The 27,393-nt window shown below is 36.2% G+C and overlaps 1 protein-coding gene across 1 annotated transcript in view; it reads left to right on the forward strand.

The window, feature by feature from the left end:
- The window catches only part of LOC103277244 (DNA polymerase theta-like), a gene marked incomplete at its 5' end in the record, with an annotated part of 40,641 nt that overhangs the window by 9,667 nt on the left and 3,581 nt on the right, over nt 1-27,393 (forward strand). Inside the window, 6 exons of the mRNA XM_021707346.1 lie at nt 1,485-1,611; nt 2,301-2,422; nt 10,015-10,199; nt 12,714-12,825; nt 17,504-17,628; nt 26,488-26,641. Of these exons, the coding sequence (XP_021563021.1) occupies nt 1,485-1,611; nt 2,301-2,422; nt 10,015-10,199; nt 12,714-12,825; nt 17,504-17,628; nt 26,488-26,641 (825 nt within the window). The remainder of the gene's footprint in view (nt 1-1,484; nt 1,612-2,300; nt 2,423-10,014; nt 10,200-12,713; nt 12,826-17,503; nt 17,629-26,487; nt 26,642-27,393) is intronic.

Raw genomic sequence — 27,393 nt, forward strand, 5'->3', positions numbered from 1 at the left:
GCTCCTTGGAAGGCTGAGGTGGAAGGATCGCCGGAGCCCAGCAGGTCGAGGCTGCAGTGGCCGGGAGTGGCCACTGCACTCCACTCTGGACGACAGAGTGAGACTCCAACTCAAAAAAAAAAAAAAAAAAGAAAAAGAAAATATAGTTTATTGAGAAAGTAAATTAGAGAGAGAGAGAAAGAGGAGATTCACCTCCCCAAGATAGGGGAGAGGACCAAAGCTTAAGAAAACATGGTGAAGAAATAAAATTTAAAAGGTGGAATACAAAACCCCCCCCAACACAATATTTTAGTATTTTATAATCTTTATAATATTATTTTAGAAATACAAACTTACGTAGGCATAGCAAAGCCATATCATGATTAGAATTCATAGTCATTAAGCTGTATTTGTGCTTTGTAATTTACCATCTTACTTGTCGGCCAGTGTTACCTCATTAATTCAGCTAATAGACCAGGGCAGTGTGCTGAATATTAAGTCCTACTGTAGAAAAGAAAACAATGTGCTGATATAGAAAGCGCCTTGGACACCCTCCTCTGTTATGTGCTAGCTTTGTAACATTGAACAGGCCATTTAATGATAACAATTGTATTAAAAGTTGTTGTTAATTGACCACTTATTTTGTGCTAAATGCTAAATAACAAGGACATAATATCAGGGGTTCATTCAGAAAAGCAATGTCCAAGACACTGTTAAAATGTCTGATTCAAGATAGAGTTATTTATAATAGCTAGTAGACTGCCTGTTACAACGAAGAGTGTGTCATAAAACAGAAGTGTGTCATAAAAGAGTGTGTCAATTACTGTTGCTGTATATGTTATTAATTGCACAAGTTTTTTTGAACAATGCTTATATGTTTCCGAGTAACACAACCAATAAGGAAACAAATAAAATGTAAAATATTTTGGGGGAAATAAAGGTTTTATCTGCATTTTTAAAAATAGCTCTCTGTTTACGAGAAAAGTTATTACTAACCACCTGATTCTAGTTTCCACCTGATTCGGTACTTCCTAGTCAGTGCTATTGTTGATTCTCTTGATGAATACAGATGAAAAAAATCAGCTTGGTAATATCTGAAAGTGATGGACTTTTATAGGCTTCAGTGATCATTTCTCCTAAGATCTATTTGACTAGCTTTTACTCATTAATATGACTGCTGACATGTTATGGTGCTGACATCTGGTACTCATTTTACTGTGGGATAGTTCAGTTTTTCAAATTACTTCTTATCGTGGGATTGTTTTCTAGAGAGCTAGGTTAATATAAAGTATCATATTATAGCTGATTCATATATCCATTTATGTTGGGATGGACTTGTACTTACCATTTTTAGACACATGGACATGATGAAAAATGCTATTTAAATATAAATTCATTTTCATTTACATTGATAGGGCATGTATTTTTAAGATAATTCAGAAATGCAAATGCTGTTAAATAGCATTTTTGTTCTAATTTTATGTCTTTATTCTTTCTGATTTTAGGGCGAATAGCCTTTACAGAACCAAATATTCAGAATGTGCCAAGAGATTTTGAGATCAAAATGCCAACACTGGTAGGAGAAAGCCCACCTTCCCAACCCATAGGCAAAGGCCTACTTCCTATGGGCAGGTAGACTGTTTCTCTTTATCTTCATTAATATACTTTTGTGAGTATGAATGGGCCCAAAGTAGCTGAATAGAGAAAATAACGTAATTAGTTTAATTTTATGTTCCAGACACCCACTTCTGTTCTAGGCATTACCCATTTCAAATCCTGAGTCTGTCTGTAAAGAGGCTAATTGCTAGTGAAAGACTGAAAACCTGAACCACTAGTTAAGTCAACTAATACTATATATACTTATTTCAGTCAATATTTAAGGAGACAGGCATATGCCTATAGTCTCAGCTACTCAGGAGGCCGAGGTGGGAGGATTGCTAGAGGCAAAAAGGTTGAATCCAGCCCGGGGAACACAGCAAGACCCCATATTTAAAAAATAAAAAACTAAAGAGAAGAGTTTAGCAATGTCAGTGACATCCTCCCTACCCTATATATACATAAAAGGAAGAAAAAGCACAGATAATTTATGATCAAAAAGATTTGTTAAGCTAAATGATATGAATTATCCCAGAAATAGTTTGTAGGAAGGTTGTTACAGAAATGTCTCGGTGTTTAATTGAATGTTTGCTAAAAGAGATCTAGTATCCTTGTTAAGCTTTAAAGTGAGTCTAAGATAAAATAGTGACTTTACTGAAAATCAGACCTTTTTCATATATTTGACATTGCTTCATGTCCAACTGATGATGATGTTTTCACCACAGAGGACGAAATAAGAAAGGTTGTAACCTGAACCCCGGGTACCAGGTACAGATGGAGGAGAGAGCCTCAGACAGAGGAATGCCATTTTCGGTTAGCATGCGACATGCCTTTGTGCCTTTCCCAGGTAAGGTGGCTGATGATTCACACAGCTTCTCATTGCTGTGTGAATGTTTGATGAGGCTCAAAATACTATGCATGAGACTCAAAAGTGTGCATTGGTTCCTCTATCTTTCCTGTCTGTCTACAGCAGAGCCTTTCTTCTTTGTTTCACCAGGTTTATAGCACTCAGTCATCTTTGTCTCCATGATATACTCTGTGTGAGACTTCTGTGGTGTGTGCTTAACAGCAGCAGCAGTCTGCTGAAACCATGTTTTCCAAGGTCACTGTGAACTGCTGTGCAAAAGCTAAAGGATTGGGTCAATCTTCAGCCTCTTTGACTTCTCTATGTAGTGGTCCCCAATCTTTTTGGCCTCAGGAACTGGTTTTGTGGAAGATAATTTTTTTGCATGCACAGTTCACAATGTGTTCATGCTTCTGTGAGAATCTAATGCCACCACTGATCTGACAGAAGCCTGAGCTCACTTGCCTGCCGCTCACCTCCTCTGTGTGGCCCGGTTCCCACTCAACAGCATATGTTATTGTCAGTCAGCTCTCTCCTTCCTCAGTTTCTTTCCTCCCTTGACTTCTAAGAACACAATATTTTTGTCTCTTTGACTTGATTTGCTTTTGTGTTTCTCCTCCTTTTCTTAGTACTGCTGCTTCCTATTGCATGGGTGGTCCCTATAGCTGTCCTCATTCTGCCTGACCATTTTCCTGAGCACTTTAAGCATTCACATTTTTGTTATCAAAACATTTGGAAGTCCTGATCTGACTCCTAGATCATCCCTACTATTAGTATATGTAGAGTCTAGATAAGTGCAATTAGCTATCTGAATTTATTTAAATTTCATCAGAAACTTATATTGCAAAGATGAATTCAGGTATATGATAACATGACCTTGTCAACTTTCAATTTTGCTGTTTTTTGGGATTTTTTTGAGGGGGCAGTGTCTCACTTTTGCGCAGGCTGAAGTGCAGTGACATGATCATGGCTCACAGCAGTTTTGACCTCCTGGGGCTCAGGTTATCCTTTGCCTCAGCCTCCCAAGTAGCTGGGACTACAGGTGCATGCCACCATGCCTGCTGTAGTTCCAGCTACTCAGGAGCCTGAGGCAGTGGGATCACTTGAGCTCAGGAGTTGGAGTCTCAGGTAAGCTGTGATTATGCCACTCCAGTCTGGGTGACAGAATGAAACTCTGTCTAAATAAAAAAAAGCAATTCTAAAATTAGCAACATCAGAGCATTCTTCATAATTTTTTTATATTTGCAGCTTGTTTACATAATGCTTTTGATTATAATTTTGATTTATGTTTGATTCATATTTGAATCATGCTTGAAAAATCATAAAATCATTTTGATTCATGTTTGAAAAGTGTATAAAATGATTATTATTGATTTTATTTTATGAAAAATTTCCATTTCCAAGTAAGTTCTCATACCTGACTAGTGGTCACAAATAAGTTTTTCCCTTTCTTAGTACCTCAAATATATGCTGTGTGATATCAGAAAACATAAATCACATTGCCATCTTTTGTCTTTGATTACTGAATATTTGTCAAGCATTCCTTCTGTTTCAAGAAAATATTAAAAATCGGAGTTGACAGTATGTTACATCTTGTAAAACTCTTTTATGAATAAAACACTGAGCCTTAACAGAGAACACAAGATCATTAAATTCATTGTTTTCGTTTTTTTTCAACAGTTCCTTAAACTGAGGGTGCCTCAGTGTTTGATGCATACATGGAAGTATCAGTGAGACTTTTAATATTCTAATTCAGAAAACTGAGCACAAATCTTTTCAATATATATTATACAGTGGAATGAAACAATAGGGAAACATCAGTCTTATATTTAAAATTCTAAGAAATCTCAGTTTTTTTAATGCAAAGCTGGAGCACTATCATGATAAAAACTGTTTTTTCAAATCTAGCTGAAATTCTTCTTTGATAAATGTAAAAAGTTTCCAGAATATCTATACCATTAGTTTGATTTTGTAAGCCAGGATTGAAATTTTCTTTGTAAAACTGACAAAGCCTATCTAAAATATTAACTGGACACTTTATCTTTTATGGAACAACTCACCTAAAACTAAACAAAAGTATTTGCAACTCAGTTGACCTATGATATTGTTAGAAAGGTCTTTTATGCATAATTGCTTGATGGGTTATTTTAAGATCTTTTGCTTTTTGTAAAATGTGATTGTTATTCATGGTAGTTGCATTCTTTGTGGACACTGAATTAACGAATACTGACGCATTGCTCCTAGGGAAATATGGGATTAGGTTCTAAGAGCCACTGTTCAAGCATTTTCTTCAGCCAATCAGTATATAACTTTGTTTTAAAGTATGTTTCTGTTTAAAGGTGCTTCATTTAATGTATATTGTTAATGCATTAACTTTGAACTTGCAGCCAACAGCACTACTGTCTAAAAACTTACCCAACACACATATATTCTCTGTAAGGGACATCACAGACTTCTTGTATTTAGGAATACCAGGCAGCCTTTCAGTCTGCACTTGGGAATCACCAACAAAAAGCAAAATGTGAAAAATGTGACACTAACTAGACCATGAGAAGGATGCTTGTTTATGGAATGAGAGAAGGCAGAGCTTTGCATGATGTTAAGAGAAATAAGCTAGGAGTGGAAAGCTAAAAACTACATGTTCTCACTCAATCTTAGAAGTAAAAAGTAGAAGAGAGGATACTAGAGCCTGGGAAGGAGGAGATAGAAAGAGATTTGTTAAAGGACACAAAATAAGTCCTGGTGTTCTATACTACTGTGGGATGACTACAGTTAACAACAGTATGTTGTTTAGTTGCAAGTATTTAGAAGGAGGATATTGAATATTGTCAACACAAAAATTTATTACTGGAAATGATAGATATGATCTCTATACATTGTCTATATTGAAACATCATTAACCCATAAATATGTACAATTATTATGTATCAAAAAGGGCCAAGTGTTGCCTCATTCAACTTCATCAGGGAACATACTTATCTGATGCTTAGACTTTTTGCCTCTCTGCACCCATGTCCATGAATGACCATGAAAGCCCCTTGAATACTGGCTGGGGTTACGAATAAATTTTGTTGAGTAGAGAAGGATAATTATGCCTGTTGTAGTATTTTCCATATAAGTTTTAAACAAAATTTCCATACCTGAAATAATATATATATATATGTGCGTGTGCGTGTGTGTGTGTGTATTTTTTACTTTTTATTTTTTTGAGTCAGAGTCTCACTCTGTTGCCCAGGTTGGAGTGCAGTGCCATACTCACAGTCACCACAGCCTCGACCTGCTGGGTTCAGGCAATTTTTCTACCTCAGCTTTACAAGTAGCTAGAACTACAGACATGCGCCATCATGCCCAGCTAGTGTTTTTTTTTTTTTTAATTGTAGAGACGAGGTCTCGCCATGTTGCCCAGGTTGGTCTCAAATCTGTGGGCTCAGGCAATCCTCTCCCCTCTGCCTCCCAAAGTGCTGGGATTATAGGTGTGAACCACTGGGCCCAGCTGAAATAATATTTTTTAACCATCTTTGTGTCTAAAAATGTTATCTTTTTTATGCAAGAAATATTTTTTTTTAACCTGACCAAAGTTACAGACTCATATCATGTGGAAAATTGTTTTAAAAAGATTTTGTTAGGCTTTTAATTCTGGTCTCAGGTGATTAATTGCTTCTTTTTTTTTAACTATTGAATAGAAACTTAATCAAATTTATGATGTATTTGCTGAGCATATCTCTTGGTATTATTTACTTTGTTACCTTTAAAACTTTTTATTTTTTTCTGTAGAAACAGACTTTTTACTTAGATCTGCTGCAGCAAATTGCTCTTACCATCTGTCAGAAATTTGTGACACTGTTTCTTCTAGACTGTTCACTGTTTCAGTTGTAGTACTGGCTTCTGCATGTGCACTCAATTTTTTATCGATTGTATACCTTTGTATTAAATTTTAGAACTGGTCCACAGTTCTTCTTGTTCTTCTTCTTTTCTTTCTTTTTTTTTTTTTTGTCAGAGTCTCACTCTGTTGCCCAGGCTAGAGTGCAGTGGCACACTCACACTCATGGCCACCGCTGCCTTGACCTGCTGGGTTCAGATGATCCTTCCACTTCAGCTTTCCAAGTGGCTGGAACTAGAGGCTTGTACCACCATAAAAAATAAATTTATTTATTTATTTATTATAGAGATAAGGTCTCACCAAGTTGCCCAGGCTGATCTTGAACCTGCGGGCTGAGGCATCCTCTCACCTCAGCCTCCCAAAGTGCTGGGATTATAGGCGTGAGCTACCGCACCTGGCCTGTCCACAATTATTCTTTAATTTTTTTAATTGAAAATTTTTTAAGATTAATTTTAGAGACAGGGTCTCACTCTGTTGCCCAGGCTGGAGTGCAATGGTGTGATCATGACTGACCACAGCCTCGACCTCGACCTCCTGGCTCAGACAATCCTTCTGCCTCAGCCTCCCCAGTAGGGGGAATGATAGGTGTGCGCCGACACACCTGGCTAATTTTTTGATTTTTTGTAGAGATGAAGTCTTGTTATGTTGCCTAGGCTGGCCTCAAACTCCTGGGTTCAAGCAATACTCCCACCTTGACCTCCCAAATGGCTGGGATTATAGGTGTGAGCCACTACCAGGCCTTAAAGACTGTGCCCAGTAAACATGCTTATTTTTTTGATAGAAAATAATTGTGTTATAATTAAAAGTATAATAACAAGTATTTAAAATGTATTACCAACTACAGTTTACATAGGTATAATTGTAACTCGTACAGCGAACATAAAATATTTAATAAGCCATTATATTTTGTTACATTGATTTATGAAAAAAATCATTCAGATTGAATTCATCTTTCGCCACTTTGTAGTTGTTCAGCTGGCAGCTATGTAATGGTTGTTCTTCCTTTAGCAATCATTATTTCTTCAGTGTTTGTTCTTTGCCTGGCCCCCTGTACTTTCTCTCTGCACAGCTTAGTATTTGGCTAAAAATCCAATGGGATTTCTGTGAGTATTTCTCTAACACATTCTGGCTGTCTCATGGGCTCAAGTTCTAGACTCTTTCCCTTAGCTCGGAGAGAGAGCATCATAGTGCTTTGTTTCGGCTCCCCTTCCCTGCTGTGCTTTCTGGAAAGTGCCTCCATTCAGATACCTGAGACCTTCATGCACTTCACCTCGTTTCACCCCCTTCTTGTTGGTTATAGTTCTGTGTGGGCTGTTGTCTAACATCTGAGAACAGTGTTTTCATATATTTTGCCCAGTTTTATGGTCATTTATGGTAGGAAGGCCATCAAAGTTGTGGTCGTTTACAGGTTGAGTATCCCTTACGTGAAATGCATGGGGCCAGATGTGTTGGAGTTTGGATTTTTTTTTTTTTGGAGTATTTATATTGTCTGTACTGGTTGAGCATCTCTAATTCAAAATCCAAAAATCTAAAATCCGAAATGCCTTATTAACATTTCCTTTGAATATAACCTTTGAGTGTCTTGGTGCTTGAAAAGTTTTAGATTTTGGAGCATTTTGAATTTTGACGTTTTGGATTAGGGGTACTCAACTTGTATTTTAAATTAGTATTTACATATTTTTGAGTAGGTTATTCATTCACACGATTTCAAAATTAAAACAATGTAAAAGGTATATATTGAGAAGCCTTGCTTCCTTCCTTATCTATCTATCCTACTATATCCAGTTCTTAAAGGTTACTACATATGTGAGTTTCTTATATATTCTGACAGTATGTCTCTTTATAGATATAAGCAAATATGAGTATGCAGTCTTTTCTTCCTCTATTCTTACAAAAATTTATCATTCTGTGTACACTGTTATATACCTTGCTTTTTTCATGTAATGTTTTTATATTAGAGACTTATACTTACCAGTAAGGAAATTTGAACATAGGTCAGTTTAAACTATGTGCAGATAATCTGTGTAGCAATCTGAGAGCTTATTTGCTGAGTCGCAGATATTGTTAAGTTACCAACTAATGGAGAGGAGGTTAGCTTTTGACTTACCAGTAGCAACATACAAGTTTTTTTTTTCTTTTTCCCTCCAGTCTTATCAAGAAAGTGTTGTCCAGCTTCTGGAATTTTTGCAATAGAGAAAAATTATTTCTTGCTATATATTTAATTTGCATTTCTTTTATTATGAATGAAGTTGAACATTCTTTAATATGTTTAAGGTTCTTTTGATTTTAGTATGTCTGAACTGCTTATTTATAGTTTGTTGTGTTCTTGATTTATAGCAACACTTTTTATAATGTGGCAATGAATCCTTTGTGATATCAATCACAAATATTTTTCCTACCTTTTTTGTGACTCTGTATTTTTAAGTTTTATTTTGTTTTGCCATGCATATTTAACCCACCCATTTCTAATCTATAGGTTAATTATCTTAATTCTCTTAATTACTCTTTCTCACCTGTTAACCACTTGATTTTTTCATTGAATATGTTAGTCTCAAAGCAAACACATGTTTCTCTCTAGTCCACTTAACACTTGCACACATTCGACATCATTTTCTCCATTAATTGAGTAATTAATTCATTCAATAACCCTTTGTTAAGGGCCTATTATGTACTAGGAACTCAGCAAGGTTTTCTGTAAAATGAAAAGGAAAATTAAGTTTCATATACCCTTAAGGACTCAGTACCACATGGGAGAGGCATGAAAGAACCATTTTAGATTATATAGGAACACTGAGAAAAGTACTCACTATAGTTAGGGGGCAGATGTCAGGGGTAGCCTTACCCATGTTACTTGAAAGCTAAATGAAAAAAAAAAATGACTTAAGATACAGAGCTGAATTGCATCATTTTTAAGGGCATGGTTTTAACTTTTGAACACATCTCACGGTTCTAGGTTGTAACTAAATATCTGTCATTCTGCTCAGATGGATGAGGGGGACCCAAAACACACTGGAATTATTTTTTTGGAGAGTGGACCCCTTCTAGTACAGACTCACTGCAAGGTGAGTGTTCTAGGAACCCATCTGCACCAGGGTACCAGCTAGCATTGTGCAAGGCTGCATTCCGCCTCAGTGAATTTTTTTTTTTAGGAGAATCTTTCAATGCATCTGCCCATTTCATTACAAGTGATTTACAAGTGCACCTGCTCATGTTGCGCTGAGTGTTCAGAAGTTTTTGTTTTTTGAGTGAGCAAGTCGGAGTTTATTAGAAGATAGGAAAGCTCTCTGCAGCTAGAGGGGACCCGAAAGTGGGTTGCCCGTTCAGCAGTTTGTGACCAAAAATGGCGTGGCCCCTGTGCCCCACCCTCCCCATTCATTGAAACTCACCCAAAGTGACGTTTTTTGTTTCCCCGGATGAAAAAAGTCCTCAAAAGGAAATGTTTTGCTGATGTGGAAGAGATCAAACAAAAAATGGCGGAAGCACTAAAAGGCATCAAAATCGATGAGTTCAAAAACTTTTGAACAGTGAAAAAAGCATCTCGATAGGTGTATTACATCAAATGGAGTATTTTGAAGGTAACTGAAGGTTAAACATATAAGAATAAATACACAATTTTTAAATAAATAAATTCTGGATCCTCCATTGTATTATATAGAACTTGGATGATTTTATATAGAACTTTGTACTAGTTTTCCCAAAATCATTTCTACTGCAGGTGGTTTAATATTGGCTGCTGATTACTCTCAGCTTGAATTGAGGATTTTGGCCCATTTATCCCATGACTGTCGTCTCATTCACGTATTAAACACTGGAGCCGATGTTTTCAGGAGCATTGCGGCAGAATGGAAGATGATTGAGCCAGAGTGTGTTGGGGATGATCTGAGGCAGCAAGCAAAGCAGGTGATCTTAGTGAACGTGCTTTATGTAAATGATGAGAATTTGATGAGTCAAAAAAAATTTTAATTGCCTCAATTATTTGAAGTTGAATCTTTAAATCTTTCAAACCACATTTCATCTGAGCCTATTTCATGGTATTATACTTTCTTTCATAGAGGCAGTAGAAAGAACCAGGAAGACTAAGGTCAGAGGTTACTTAGTTTCAGGAAAGCTATATACATTTAAAGCCATAGTATGGCTAGTCACAGTGCCTGGTACTCAGTAGATGATTACTGAGAAGCAGTTGATGTTGTTATGGTGGTTGTTATTTATGTGAGTGTGTGTATCCATATATCCATATGTATATTTATATATATGAAATCCATATGTATATTTATATATATTTATGTTATTTATGTGAGTGTGTGTGTCCATATATCCATATGTATATTTATATATATGAAATCTCTTTCTGGTCTATAAGTGTTCTGAAATAAAGTTCTGTATTCTAATTTTTATATTTTCTTACAGCATCAAGCAATGGTGCTTTGTATAGAAGGTACCTTTTAAATGTTTGTTGAAAAAAATATAGCTGAGCTGTGGATTGTAGTTAATAACAGATAGCTTTTTAGCTTTTGAGGCTATTGGTTAGTTAACCCACTTGTGAAGCATCTTCATTCTGCTCTTGTACCTTTAAAATGGAGTCATTAATTTCTACTCCTGAGTGACTCTTAGGCATAGAGAAAGTCAAAGGCCACATTTTTACCGCTGGCCTGGCCTTTGGCTTTCTCATCCTGGCCTGCATTAACACTGATCCTTCCTTACTACATCACCTGTGGGAAAGCCAATGCCATTTGTAAGAGAGCCGGGTTGCTGGCTGAGGCACAGGCACATCACCCCACTCAGATCCTGCTGCATTAATTTTAGAGTTACACTTCTCGTTACTCACAGCTGTGATTGTTAACTAGATCAGTGAGCATGAGAGCCTGCCTCTTGGCACTGCCTATTTAGCACCAACACTTGCTTTTTCCACTATTCAGGAAGCCAGCTTTGTCCTCTCTGTCTATTTAAGCCCCCCCAGAATCTTGCGTTTAGCAAGAATCAAACCCTAGATGAAAATAAAGAATATTTTCACATTTAATTCTCATAATCAACCTATGAGATAGGTATAATTGCTTCTGTCCCCATTTTATAGAGGAGAAAACTGAGGCACAGAAATTGCATAATTTGCTTAAAGTCACATAGCTATAAGTGGTGGACCAGGATGAGTTTATAATGTGAGAACTTGGGCACTCTGATTCTCTAACCCACACATTTATTCCCTTGTGATAGTTGCCTTTATTTAATAAGTTCTTGCATGATTTAATAGTGTTTATGTTATATCAATTTTTCCCTATGTCATCATGCATTGAATCACCTAATCCCTGAATCTTGCTGAGATCTCAGAATACACGAAATAATATGAATTAAAAAAAAAAAAACCAGTAGGAGTCACAACAAAATACAGCATAAAAGAAAAGGAAAAGAAAAAAGGAGAAAAAAAAAACAACACCTCTCTCAATGTGTTAAAAATGTAGTGGGGACCCTCTAACTGACTTATCATATTCAAACTTTTTTGGGATTCTGATAATCATTTTTTACAACCATAATCATTTTGTACGTTATCTTTTCAGATTTTATTTAACAACTTTTTATACAGATCTTGTTTTATCTCAAGCAGTTTCCTAAACAGTTACAAGTAATAACTCGATTAATCCTAACAATCCCATGACATAAGTCTTACCATGCTCATTTTATGGGTGAAGAAATTGAGACACAAAGAGGTTAGGTGGTTTGTGAATGAATGGTGGAACTAGGTTTTGAACTCAGGCAGTACTCGTGATTGACTTAAACTTTCTTTAGTGGCCTATTTAGTCCATCTCCCTCCACCGCTCCCAAGATTTTCTCAGGAGTTTTTGTTTGTATTTAAGTGAAATGAACTCTTGCTTTTGTGGGATTTCAGGTGACTGTGAGGTGAAGAGCATCTTTATTTCCAGTGACATCTTACCTTTTATCAAGCCACAGAGCCTATTCTTCCTGCTTTTCCAGTCCTGTCCAGGGATGAGGAAAGGAATGCTTATATCCTCTTCCCTGGCGCCTAGGCATTTCTTTAAGTGGGAGTTAATGAAGTAGTGTGAAGAATAAAAAGCTACTCTAAAGACTGCTGGGTAAAGGATGAATAGTCAGAATAAATGTTTCCTTACATCACACACACACACACACACACACACACACACACACACACACTCATTCATTCATATTCTCTGCCTGGCTCCCTTCTTCTTTCTCTCTCTTTCAGAAAGTAATGCTGAAAAGCAGTAAAGATGTTTGCTGGATGTCAGCCTCTGTGGATCTATCCCACCAATAGCAGATCTAATCATTTCTTTGACTCATTGTGAAATAAAAAGTTCGCCAAAATGTCAGTCACAATAAACTCTTTATATTTGCATTTTATGTAGTTATGACCTTTATTTACTGAGGAGGATGACTCCCTTTCAGATTTGCTATGGAATCATTTATGGAATGGGAGCTAAGTCTTTGGGAGAGCAGATGGGCATTAAAGAGAATGATGCTGCTTGCTATATTGATTCCTTCAAATCCAGGTACACAGGTAATTTATCTTCTAGATATATTCTTTTCAAACATCTTACCATATTATATTAATTTAAAACAATTAAGTTATTTTTCTGCTGAAACATCAGTTAATCATAAGTTTTCATCAGCATTATTAAGGGCACATAATATTAGCCTTACTTATTATTTTACTAAGATGTAATAATTTTATTTCAAATGTATGAAAAAATGCTTTTTAAATTAAAAGTAGAGGCAGATTAGCAATATGTATTTGATGTATATACTACTATGTCATTGTGAATATCTGACAGAATCTGAGAGTTGACTTGTGCTTTCGGTTTAGATAGTTTGAAACAGTAAACCATTGATTAAATATTCCAGGAACTCTGAGAATAATTACTGTTATAGAGCAGTGTAAGTATCGCTGCCTTAAATTATCTCTTCTTTTGGCAGTTTATTGAGGTACAGTTTACATATAATAAAATTTACCCTGATGAGGGTGTATAGTTCTAGGAATTTTGAGAAATGCATGTGGTCATATAATCTATACCACAACCAAGATAGAGAACTATTACTCCATCACCCCAAAAAGTTATTATTATTATTATTTTGTAATTAACCCTGTTCCTTACCCCCATTGGCACTGGAGCAAACAATAGAATACTGTAAGGAAAAAAAAAGTATACATATTTGAAAGGAAAAAGAAAATTGTTCGTATGCACACATAATATTGTACATAGAAAATGACATGGATTCTGCAAAAACAACTACTACCTACTGTGAGGGCATTGCATATATCCACCTACTTCGGCTGTAGTCAGTTCTCACTCATGGGTGCCTCTGAATGGCCTGAATCCTGTATGGTTTGACCCAGTGAAAAAAATACTGGGAAAAAAAAGGAGCACATCTCACCTCCTGGGGAATGAGATAATCTTCATGAGACTTCTAGCATTCTAGTTCCACCAGCGACAGTGAACCTATACACACACACCCAAAAACTCTACTTCAAGCAGCATCTGAGAAGCCAATGCACAAGATTCTCTCTGCTCCAGGAACTCATACAGAGCTGTTGCCACTGAAAGCACCAGAGCTGAAGCTAGACGGTCATAAGCTATACACATTAAAGTCATATCCTCAAGAGAAAACAACAACAACAACAAAAACAAACACACACAAAGTCAAATCCAAAATAAAAATTAAAATAGTAAGAAGAAGAATCTATGTAGATGAGAAGAAACCAGGAAAATAATCCTGGTAATATGAAAGAACAGTTTTACAACTTCTCCAAAAGACTACACTAACCCTCCAGCAATGGATTCAAACCAAGATGAAATTTTTGAAATACCAGATAAAGAATTCAAAAAGTTCACTATAAAGTTGTTCAATGAGATCCAAGAGAAAGTTGAAAACCAACATAAAGAAATATAAAAGTTGACTGGGCTCGGTGGCTCAGCTGTAATCCCGTGCTTTAGGAGGCTGAGGTGAGTGGATTGCCTGAGCCCGCGGGTTCGAGACCCACCTGGGCAACTTGGCAAGACCTCATTTCAACAATAAATAAAAAAAATTAGCCAGGCATGGTAGCGCATGCCTGTAGTTCCAGCTACTTAGAAGATTGAGGCGGAAGGATTGCTGGAGCCCAGCAGGTCGAGGCTGCAGTGGCCGGGAGCGGCCACTGCACTCCAGTCTGAGTGACAGAGTGAGACTCCAACTCAAAAAAAAAAAAAAAAGAAATATAAAAGTTAAAAAAGAGAACTATTCATGTCATGAAAGAAACATTTTCCAAAAAGATAGATATTTAAAAAAACAACCAGACTGAACTTCTGGAAATGAAAGACTCATTTAGGAAATTACAAAATGCAGTGGAAAGTTTTAATAATAGACTGAACCAAGTAGAAGAAAGAATTTCAGAAGTTGAAGACAAAGCTTTTGAATTAACCCAATCAGACAAAATTGAAGAAAAAAGAATTTTTCAAAAGTGAACAAAGTCTCCAAGAAATGTGAAATTATGGAAAATGGCCAAACCTAAGAATCACGTGTTCCTGAAGAAGAAAAGGCAACAGGCTTAGAAAACCTATTTGAGGGAATAATTGAGGAAATGTCCCTGCTCTTGCTAGAATTTAGACGTGTGGATATAAGAAGCCCGAAATACTCCTGGAAGATTCACTGCAACAAGGACATCTTCAAGGCATATAGTTCAGGCTATCTAAAGTCAATATGAAGGAAAGAATTCTAAGAGCAGAGATAAAAACATCAAATAACTTACAAAGGCAAACCTATCACATTAGTTTTCTCAGCAGAACCCTTATAAGCCAGAAAGGATCAGGGTCCTATCTTTAATCTCTTCAAACAGAATAACTGGCAGCCAAGAATTTTGTGATCTGCAAAACTGTTTCATAAACGAAGGAGTCTTTTCCAAGATAAGCAAACACTGAATTTGTCACCACTAGACTGGCACTACAGGAAATGCTCAAAGGAGTTCTAAACATTGAAATGAATGTTTGAAATGCTCCAGTAGAAAAACACTTGAAAAAATTCACAGGGTTTATAAAACAGCAACTCAATGGAGAAACAAAGCAACTGGATAGCAGCATGGTGACTTGAGCAGTACCTCACGTCATGGTTAACTTTTATGATAAATGGTCTAAATGCCTGGAATAATGAAAAGACTGTTTTGGGGGAAAGTACAGTGTTGAAGGAGTTACATTCCCTGATTTCAAAACTTATTATAAAAGCACAACAACTAAGATATACATAAGGGTAGATTTAGTGAACAGTAGAACACAACAGAGGCCCCAGAAAAAGGCCTAGACATGTATGGTTGATTGATTTTTAACAAAGTACACTTAGTAATTCAATGAATTGAAGGACAGTCTTTCAGCAATTGGTACTAAAACAACCGAATGAACCTCAACTTTTATCTCTCACCATATACAAAATTTAACTTGATTTGGAACACAGATTTTAAAAGTATATAGCTAAAACTTTAACTCTTCCAGTAGAAAACAAGAGAGAAAATTTTGTGACATTGAGGTGGGCAATGATTTGTTAGGCTGCAACACTAATAAATTATTATAACCACATAATAACTAATAAATTTATAATTAGTCATAAAGACACCATTAAGAAAAAAAATAAAAGCAAGCTACAGACTGGGAGAAAATAATGCTCAGAATGTAAACAATTCAATAAAGGTCAAAAGATTTGAACAGATACTTTACCAGATATAAGAAGAACCACACTGTGTTGTCATCATTTGTCACCATCGAAAAGCAAATTAAAACCACAAAGAGATGCCATTATAAAAACACTAGAATGGCTACAATTAAAAACAATATCTCTTTTATATTGCCGATATAATTGTAAAATGGTAAAACTGTGCACTTCTACTATCAGGTATTTGCCTAAGAAAAATGAAAATGTGTCTTCGAAGAATGTATATGAATGTCATAGCATATTTATTTATAATAGCCAAATATTGAAAACAGGCCAAATGTCTATCAAGAAGAAAATATATAAACAAATCTTGTTATATCTCTACAATGGAAAACTATAGATTAAAGAAAAGGTATTAAATATAATACTATATTAAAGGTATTAAATATGATAATATAAAAAGTATTAAATATAATACTCAGTACAATATTAATAATTTTTTAAAATGTTTTTCTCAGCAAAAGAAGGCAGATATGAGTGAGATTATATAGCATAATTTAATTTATATGAAATTTAAGAACAGTAAAAACTAAGATATGGAGTCATAAAGCAGATCAGCGAATGTCTGAGGCTGATAATGGCAACTGACAGAGAGTTGAAAATGTCTTATATCTTGTAGTAAGGATGTATACATTTGTTAAAATGCATCAAACTATGCACTTGAAGTGGATGCCTTTTGTTATATTAAATTATACTTCAAAATTGATTGTTTTTTAAAGTAACTCTTGTGATTTGAATATTTGGTGGCCTCCTATAGAAGTTAGGTGAGAGAATTTGTAGAGGTACAGCGTCTTAAACTGCATTCTTTCCTTTGTTCTTCACTGAACAATATTGCAGTAATTCTTAAAGGAAAAAGATGAGACTCTGAATGCTTTCTGAAATTCCTGCAGTAGTGATCAGATAACACCAATAGCAAAAGATTCATCCTGGAGATCTATAAGACATAATAACCAACCTAGATTGCAAAGTATGAATGCTGGTCTAAGGAATACATATGCATTTGAATACTACATTATACATAGTCTTTTTTAATTTTAAGAAGTGGCTCATATATGTTCCTAGTGATATAATTATTATAACGCATGCATTAATTTTATAGTATGGGTGGTAACAAGGAGCTATTGAAATGTTTTAAGCCTGGAAATAATAAGGTCAAAGAGTAAAAGGGGATTCATTTAATCAAAGATCAGAAACCTGTGAAGAGTGGTGTGGAATAGTCTTAAGGTCCTAGGGTTAAAACACCTAGTCACTTGCTCTGTCCTGGAACTTTGTTTTGTTGTTGTTGCTCAAAAAACCAAGATAGGGTTAGATTATGCCATTTCTAAAGTCTCTTTTGTTTACTGACTGTCTGAGTCTTAAAAAAGTGAATGAAAGTTTGTATGCATTGTTTGGTGATGTGATCTCACAGTCGACTTTTGGTATATTTCACTATATTTAAACCAGTGAATGAAATGAAGGATAGGCTTTGGTTGTAATTAAGTATTTCTGTATTTTCTTTGTAGGGATTAGTCATTTTATGAGAGAGACAGTGAAGAACTGTAAAAAAGACGGGTTTGTTCAGACCATTTTGGGAAGACGTAGATATTTGCCAGGAATCAAAGACAACAACCCTTATCATAAAGCTCACGTATGTTGAAATTTCTCTGCATTTTTAACTTAATATTTTAATGACATGTACTTTTTCAACAAAGACTAAATACTACTAATGTCCCTTTTAGGGATTACTAGCATACTAATTGGATCTTCTGTGTATACGAGGTCAACCATTGTTTCACTAAGCACTTCTGAAGTGATGGCACATGCCAATATTTGCTGAGCGCAGTCTTTGGGAGGCTAATGTAAACATAGGTTCACTTAATAATGCTTCAATTCAAGAAATTCTGTTGCAGTAAGGCAATTATTTATTAGCTTTGGTAATAAGTTGTAAATAAACTTAATTCTTGGATTTGCTAATTTTTCTGTTTCAGATACCATATACTAATTTGTCATATCATACCAGATTGTTAATGTTCTTCAGAGTTTAGGCAGTCACTAAATTGTGATTTTTTTTTTTGGTTCATCCTACTTGTTTGCTTGTTTTAAAAGCACCTCTCATCAGAGGTTATTAGGATACCCAAAATATCGAACAAGGCTATTTTTTTAACATCAGTTAAAAGACTTATTGACATTTTTTCCTGAAATCATTGGGATTCATAAAAGTATTCTATGTACCTGAGTATTCATGTTTCTGTTATAGTCCAAATCTTTCTATTTTAACTGGTTATATTTTGTCCTTCTCCCAAAATTTTGTGTTTTAGTGTTCACTACACATTGTATGTAATAAAAATATCCAGTTAAACTTCTGCCTGGGCCAGGCGCAGTGGTTCAAACCTGTAATTCCAGCACTTTGGGAGGCGGAGATGAGAGGATTGCCTGAGCTCGGGGGTTTGAGACCAGCCTGAGCAACATGGCAAGACTTCGTCTCTACAATAAATTACCGCCAGGCGTGGGGACTTGCGCCTGTAGTTCCAGCTACTTGGAAGGCTGAGACGAAAGGGTTGCCTGAGCCCAGCAGGTTGAGGCTATGGTCTGTGAGCAGTGTGCCTCTGCACTCCAGCCTGGGTGACAGAGTGAGACTCCAACTCCAAAAAAAACCCCCCAAAAAACACACAGCAAAGCAAACAAACAAACAGAAAAACCTTCTGTCTGGAGCCCAAAGCTTTCAGAGCACTAATACTTTGAGGGACCATGGAGGAATCATTGGCTTTTTGTTGCTTCTTCACTCTCTAGCTTCCCACAGGGCCATATGCAGATGTCGTATGTTTATCAGGCATTTACCACATCTCTAAATGAATTAGTCACTTAGTTGACACACTAGGAAACATAAGTGTTAAGTCTTGGAAGAGATAAACAAAAAGTTTACAAAAACATCATTTCTATATTAAATATCAGTTATTTTGGCTTTAGGGAGGTACGACTCAAACAGATTCTTGAAAGCTATTTAAAACTTAGGTTGGTGAGAATGAGAAAAAGATAATCACAAAAGGATAACTGATTGAGGACTGGCTGGAAGCCAACCTGGTAGGAGTAGAGAGTTTGAGCTGTCACTCAGGGGTAGATAATTTTCTACTGGATGGATGAAACCAGCTAGAAGCTAGAAGGCGAAAAAGCTTTTTCTAAAAGCTAGAAGGCCTTTAACAGCAGGCTGAAAAATTTGGACTTGACCTAACAGGAAATGATTATGTATCTTGTGATTTACACAATTAAAAATGGAGTATAGAGTTATTAATATAAATCAATCATAGAAAGGGGACACCCCAAAAATCTGTAATTATTTTTTGGAGGGCAGACCCCTTGTAATACAGGCTTCCCCTGCGAGGTAAGTGATCTAGGACTCCATTGGCATCAGTGCACCAGCCAGCCCTGATATGAGACTGCATTCAGCTTCAGTGGATTTTTTCTCAGAGAGTCCTTCAATGTATTTGCCTGTTTCATGACGGGTGATTTACAAGCATACCTACCTATACCGCGTTGGATGTTCAGCAGTTTTCAGACCAAAACCGGCATTACCCCTATGTCCCACCCTCCCTGTTTACCCAATCTTCCCTCAAGCTACTTTTTTTGGTTGTTTCCCTGGATGAAAAATGTCCTCAAAGCGAAACATTTTGCCAATGTGTAAGAGGTGAAACAAAAAATGACAGATGCACTAAAAGGCATCAAAATCGACGGGTTCAAAAACTGTTTTGAGCAGTGGGAAAAGGTCTTGAGAGGTGTATTGCATCAAACGGAGAGTACTTTGAAGGTGACTGAAGTTTAAACATGTAAGAATAAATACACAATTTTTTATAAGTAAATTCTGGGGTTTTTTGGGGGGTCCCTCCCTTGTATATTTGCTCATTTATTCAGTTTATTAGGTTTTCAGTTCTTTCAATAACCTTGTATAGTTTAGGGGAAATGATCTTATACTTTTTTACTTTTAGATTTATTGTTTGGTAAAATTTTCATGCTATTGTAAATGGTATCTTTTATACTTTTTTTAAAAGCTTTTTTTGGTAAGCATTTGCTGCTGTTACATGGAAATACAACTGCTTGCCTTGCTTTTCTTTTGTCTAGAAACTTGCAAATAATATTTACTGATTTCAATAATTTATCTATAGATACTATCTACACAGTTATCTGCAAGGAAGTACAATTTTATAACTGCCTTTTTAGACCTATTTGTTGCTGTTGTTACTTTTACTTGATTTACTGGCTTAGGATAAATAACACTGAGTAGAGGTAAGACAATGTTGAAAAGAAGCATCTTTGCCTCTTTTTGGATCTTAAAGTTTAAAATTTTAAATTTTACCAGTAAGTATAACTTTGATTTAGGTCTTTGACAGTGCCTATATCAGATAGAGGAAGTGTTTGTAGGCCATAGTGTCTCCGTCATAAGCACTCAACTCTGCAGTTGTACTGCAAAAGCAGTCATGGTCAGCACATAAATGAGTGACTATGGTTATGTTCCAATAAAACTTTATTTACAGAAAGAGAAGGCAGCCCAAATTTTGACTTTAGGCTGTACTTTGCCAACCTCTGGTCTAATTGTTGCTCCTTTAATTGTAATAAGCCTCCCCCCCCAGTTGTTTCTATTTTATTTTATTTTTAAAATTTGTATAAATTTAAGGGGTACAAATGCAGTTATGATACATGGATATATTGTGTAGTAGTGAAGTCTGGGAGTTTAATGGAACAGTCACCTAAACAATGTACATCACACTCATTAAGTAATTTCTTATTCCTCACCCTCCCCATCCCACCACCCTTGTGAGTTTCCAGTTTCTATCATTCCACACTGTGTCTGTGTGCCACTTATAAGTGAGAACGTGCGGTATTTGGCTTTCTGTTTCTGAGTTGTTTCACTTAAAATAATGGTCTCCAGTTCCATTTATGTTGCTGCAAAAGACATGACTTCATTCTTTATTATGGCTAAATAGTATCCCATTGTGTATATTATATATATCACATCCAGTTGGATATTTTCTTTATTCAATTACCCATTGATGAACACTTAGGTTGGTTCCATATCTTTGCTATTATGAATAGTGCTGCAATAAACATACAAATGCAGGTATTTTTTTATATGATTTTTTTTCTTTGGGTACCAGCCCAGTAGTAGGATTGCTGAGTCTAAAGGTAGTTCTATTTTTAGTTTTTTGAGAAATTTCCTTACTGTTTTCCATAAAGGTTATACTAATTTACATTACTACCAATAGTGTATAAGTGTTCCTTTTCCTTATCCTTGCCAGTGTCTCTTATTTTTTGAGTTTTTAATTATGGCCATTCTGACTGGTGTAAGATATTATCTCACTGTAGTTTTTATTTGTGTTTCTCTGATGATTTCTGATATTAAGCATTTTTTAAAAATGCCTGTGGGCATTTGTATGTCTTCTTTTGAAAAATGTCTACCTGTCTTTCATCTACTTTTTGTGGGGTTGTTTGTTTTGCTGTTGTTGTTGTCAAGTTGAGCTCTTTGTAAATTCTGGATATTAGTCCCCTATCAGATGCATAGTTTGCAAATATTTTTTCCCCATTCTGCAGGTTTTCTGTTCACTCTGTTGATTATTCCTTTTGCTTGTACAAATGTTCCCTTTATCTATTTTTGTTATTGTTGCTTGTATTTCTGAGGTCTTAATTATAAATTATTTTTCATTTTTCTAAATCCATGTTCAGTTTTCTCTAGATTTTCTTCTAGTAATTTTAGTTTCAGGTCTTACATTTAAATCTTTAATCCATCCTGAGATAATTTTTGTATATGGTAAGAGATAGACGCCTAATTTCAGTCTTCTACATACAGCTGTTCAATTTTTCCAGCACTATTTACGGAAAAGAGTGGTTTTTTTCTTCTTTTTTTCTTTCTTTGAGTCAGAGTTTTACTCTATTGCCCAGACTGGAGTACAGTGGCACACTCAGTCTCAACCTTCTGGGCTCAGGTGATCCTTCCGCCTTAGCCTTCCAAGTGGCTGGAACTACAGGCATGTGCCACCATGCCTGGTTAATTTTTTGACTTTTTGTAGAGACGAGGTCTCACCAAGTTTCCCAGGCTGGTCTCGAACCCCTCAAGCAATTCTCTCACCTCCACCTCCCAAAGTGCCGGGATTAAAGGCATGAGCTACCATTCCTGGCTAAGAAGATCCTTTCCCAGCATGTTTTTGTTTTCTTTTTTCAAAGATCAGTTACTGTAGATATATGGCTTTATTTCTGGGTTCTCTATTGGTTTATATGTCTATTTTTATACTAGTACCATGTAGTTTTGGTTAATATAGCCTTGTAGTATAATTTGAAGTCAGATATCATGATGTTTCTGGTTTTATTCTTTTTGCTTAGAATTACTTTGGCTATTCTGGTTCTTTTTTTTCAGTTCCATATGAATTTTAGGATTTTTCCCCCCAATTTTGTGAAAAAAATGACATTAGTATCTTGATAGGGATTATATTGAATCTGTAGATTGTTTTCAGCAATATAGTCATTTTAACTGTTGATTCTTCCAATCCAGAGGCACTGTATGTTTTTCCATTTGTTTGTGATATCTACAATTTTTTTCATCAGTGTTCTGTAGTTTTCTTTGTAGAGATCATTGGCCTTCTTGGTTAGATATAGTCCTAGGCCTTTTATAAATTTTTTCATAGCTTTTTTTTTGAGTTGGGAGTCTCACTCTGTTGCCCAGGCTGGAGTGCAGTGGCATGCTCACAGCCACTTCAGCTTCAACCTATTGGGCTTAGGTGCAGTTTTCAAGTAGCTGAAACTGCAGGTATGCACCACCATGTCCTGCCAAGTTTTAAATTTATTGTAGAGACGAGGTCAATGTCATGTTGCCCAGGTTTGTTCTGAACCCCTGGGCTCAGGCAATCCTCTCGCCTCTGCCTCCCAAAGTGCTGGGATTATAAGCATGAGCTACTGTACCCGACCTTCATAACTATTATAAATGGAATTGCCATCTTGATTTGGTTCTTAGCTTGAACATTATTGGTGTATAGAAATGCTACTGATTTATTTAATGTTAATTTTGTATCCTGAAACTTTACTGAATTCATTTATCAAACCTAAGAGAATTTTGGAGGCGTCTTTAAGGTTTTCTAGGTGTAAGATTCTATTGTCAGGGAACAGATAACTTCCTCTTTTCTAATTTAGATGTCTTTTATTTTTTTCTCTTGCCTGATTACTCTGGCAAGAGCTTCCAGTGCTCTGTTGAGTAGGCATGATGAAAATGGGCACCCTTGTCTTATTCCAGTTCTTAGGAGGATTGCTTTTCCCTGTTCAATATGATTGCTGGTGATGGGTTTGTTGCATACAGCATTTATTATTTTGAGGTGTGTTCCTTTGATGCTTTTGTTTGTCGATGATTTTTATCATGAGAGATGCTGAATTTTATGAAGTGCTTTCTGTATCTATTGAGGTGATTCTATGGTTTTTGCTTTTCTGTTTACATGATGAATCATGTTTATTGATTTATGTATGTTGAAGCATCCTTGCATCCCTGGAATAAAACCCACTTGATCACGGTGTATTATCTTCCTAATGTGCTGATGGATTCAGTTTGCTAAGATTTTGTTGAGGATTTTTGCATCTATGTTTACAGGGATATTGATTTGTAGTTTTTGTTGTTGTGTCCTTGTGTGGGTTTGGTGTCAGGGTCATATACTGACTTTTTAGAATGAGTTAGGGGGGATTCTCTCCTCATTTTTGGGCAAGAGTTTTGGGAGCATTGGTACCATTCTTCTGTTTATGTTTGGTAGAATTTGGCTGTGGCCCTGGACTTTTTTGTTGTTGGAAGATTTTTTAATACCATATTTTCACTTTTGTCTGATTTCTAGCAGATTTTCTATGATGTACCTGTGTGTGTTTTTCTGATTGATGTGCCTGTGTGTGATGGTGTATTTAATTAATCCTTCCTGAGGGTATTAGGACTTATTAAATCCATGGCTTGATGTCTTTTATTGATTTTGAAAAATTCTTAGCCATTACTTCTTCAGTTATTGCTTCCTACTATTCTTCAGTTTGTTTCTGGAACAGGTGTTGTAAACTTTGAAACTTTTTTTTTAAAACTCATGTTTCATATCCTCTGTCCTGTATTTTTCATGTTTATGTTTCATCATAGTTTTCTCTGAATATTTTCTTTTAACTTATTTTCCAATTTACTGATTTACTCTTCAAATTTTGCTATTTTAACATCTATTTAGCATTTAAGTTCTGATAATTTTATAATTCCATTCTAGAGTTTCTATTTTATTCTGACTGTATAGTATTTGGTTCTCCACTGAGTTACTCAATTTTGTCTCTTTTATTTCCTTGAATATATTAAGCATGATTATTATATAGTCTAAGTTTGATAATAACTTATAATCTGAATCTCATAGACCTAATACTTGTATTTCTGTAATGTGCTCTTTTTGCCTTTTGGTTTTCTTAGTTTCTATAAAAATATTTATATTGTCTCATCTCCTCGCCTTGGTTACTTTTTATTGACAGTTAAACATTAAACATGTGAAAGATTATGGAGGTAGTTTGAAGCTTGCAGATGATGCTACTTGTATTCAGAGAGGATTTGCTTTTGTGTCTTGTGGGAAACTAGAATGACCCACCACACAGGCTTTATTCTGATCCTACCCCAGCAGCGGAGAAGCAAGGCCATAAGAGCCAGACTGTGTCTGTCTTTCTTCCTGAGGTGCTGCAAGCTGATGGTTTACTAGGCCTTTTTCTACTTATTGTGCCCTGAGCTCAAGTGTGTGTTCCTCAAACTCCTCAAAGCTTTCAGAAGATCAACTCAGCTTTTTAGCCTGTCAGCTGTGTCATCTGGAATCTGGTACTTCTCCTGGGAGAAAGGGTGGCCTCCAATGCCAGGATCACTTCCCTTGGTGCTTTCTCTACCAGATCTCTAGTTTCTATAATCCTTCACTTCCTCTTTGGCTGTCTGGTTCATGCAAAGAGGCATTTTCTGTCCAGCTTTTCTGACTGAGATACTGTCAGTGGGTGGGTGCTCCTAAATGCCTGGTCTTCCATGACCAGAAACCCGTGTTTTTTATGTCATCGAAAGTCCTGGTGATGGAAGAACTTTGAGAAACATGAGAGTGTTGTGAAACACAAAGCTAATACTGCCAAGTCTTCTTAATCTGGAAGAGCCTCAGAGAAGTACAGCATTATGAGTGTGAAGTATATGTTAGTCATGTTTTTGCTTGCTTATGTTACAGTAAATTAACCCCCAAATTTCAGTGTTTATAATAAGAAACTTAATTTTTCATTAATGTTACTGTTTGATGCTGGGGACTGTAGCTCTCTGTAGTATATGGTGTGTGTGTGTGTGTGTGTGTGTGTGTGTGTACATGTGTGTGGCAGTTTTGGATCGCTCTTAAAACTTCTCAGATGTGCTATATGTCAGTCATAAATTTCACTGGCCAAAACAAGTCCAGGCCACCCTTTACATGGATTAGCACTTCAAATCACATGGCAGTCGGGGGGGGGGGGGTCTCTGAAAGATCACAGAGAAAGGCAGCAAGTAATGGAAACAATGATACAACCCGCTGCACAAAGGCATCCAGTTTCAAGAATGATTGCTGCATGAGTTTACAGTAGCTTCATCAGTATTTGACAAAACAACTGACTTTTAAAAAAAGTCTATTTCTCTAACAGGTATTTAATATACTAGAAGGTGGTGGGAGGTAGGGTAGCAGGGAATTCAAGAACACCTCTCAAATTACATTGGCCCTCTCCCTGAGTAGACATTTAGGGGTACCAGGAGTGACATGGATAGATTACGCATGAGTATTAACCCAGACCCGCTCCCCTGCTCTTCCAAGCTGATTATTTTTAGCAGGCATGGTGTCCTGCCAAGGAGCACTCTGTAGCAATATTTTCAGGGACATTCTAAGTCGATACGCAGGGATCCAGGACCTGCATTTTCACTAGCAGCTAGTGAATGGCCTCAGCAGCCCATGAAAATCTCTGATTCATAGCAGAGGACTCCAACCCTGCTGCAGCCAAACTCCACATAGGACCAAGAGGCCACTGGGTGAGGGTGTGCTTTGGACATTCCAGCTCACATCACAAAGAATGGTATTCTACTATCTCTATTTAGATTAAGAGTATTTTGAAGAATGTAGATCCTTTAGAATGATGTTGAGGACAGTTAGAACATTGATGATATATGTTCGTAAAATGAAATAATTTTTAGCTACTAAATCCATTCTAAGTGTAGTACAGTTTTTGCTTGTAACTTAGTAGTCAAGATTTCTAATCCCTAGCAATCTGTCCTTCTTATGTTTAGTCTGTCCTCTTGTGGATGGCCCAGAATCCAGAACCCTGGATCATAGTTGTTATTCTTAGGATGCAGCCTACTTATTGCTGTTCTGGGTCACATCTCAGTCCAGATTTCCAGTCTGGCTGAAGATGTGAGCACCTGATCTGTGAACTCTGAGGGAAGTATGGAACCATGATGGGATGTCTGATGGAACACCTGTTGTTGTTTCTGTAGGCTGAACGGCAGGCTATCAACACAACAGTCCAAGGATCAGCAGCTGATATTGTCAAAATAGCCACAGTTAACATTCAGAAGCAATTAGAGACCTGCCACCCAATCTTCAAGTCCCATGGTCATCGAGAAGGTATACTCCATAGTGACAGACTAGGTTTGTTCATAGATGAGGCCCTGCTATAAAATGGTGAGAATATTTGTATCAGAAAAGGGAAGGTATTTTACACTTTATTTCTCAAAAGTTCTCTACTGTTTTGGTCTCATGATGTCTTTATATTCTTAGGAATTATTAAAGATTCCAAAGAGCTTTTGCTTATGTGAGTTTTATATACTATTTACCATATTCGAAATTAAAGCAGGGTATTTTAATACATTTATTATGATTTATAATAATAAACCTGCCATATTTTAACGTAAATAACATCTTTTTATGAAAATAACTCCACCTTTTCAGAACAAAAGAAAATGAGTGAGGGGTGGACTTTAGTTTGCATTTCTGTAAATCTCTTTAATGTCTTGCTTAAGAGAAGACAGCTGGATTCTCTTGTCTGCTTCTGCATTCAGTCCTGCAATACCATATGTCCTTAACCTCTGGAAAACCCTTTGTATAATCTACAATGATACATGTACCAATCTGGGAGACAGATAGGTTTCCCAGGACGTGGGGATTTCACTTCTAAAACCAGAATGGTTGGTCACCTTCCTGTACACTGATGGGAGTATGAGATAGAAAAAGGCAAATCACCTCGTGGTACTATCATGAGTCATTTTGACTTTGCAGATTTGGGCTCCTCTGTGGTCCCCAGATCATAAGAACATGTTTATTTTCCTCTTTATGACCTTCATAAATGTTCCTCTCACATACATTCCTTTGCTTATATTGCCATCTTTTCTTGCTCTTATTTT

This window comes from Carlito syrichta, unplaced genomic scaffold (assembly GCF_000164805.1).
Source record: "Carlito syrichta isolate Samal-C Ts95f unplaced genomic scaffold, Tarsius_syrichta-2.0.1 Scaffold316772, whole genome shotgun sequence".
Taxonomy (NCBI): domain Eukaryota; kingdom Metazoa; phylum Chordata; class Mammalia; order Primates; family Tarsiidae; genus Carlito; species Carlito syrichta.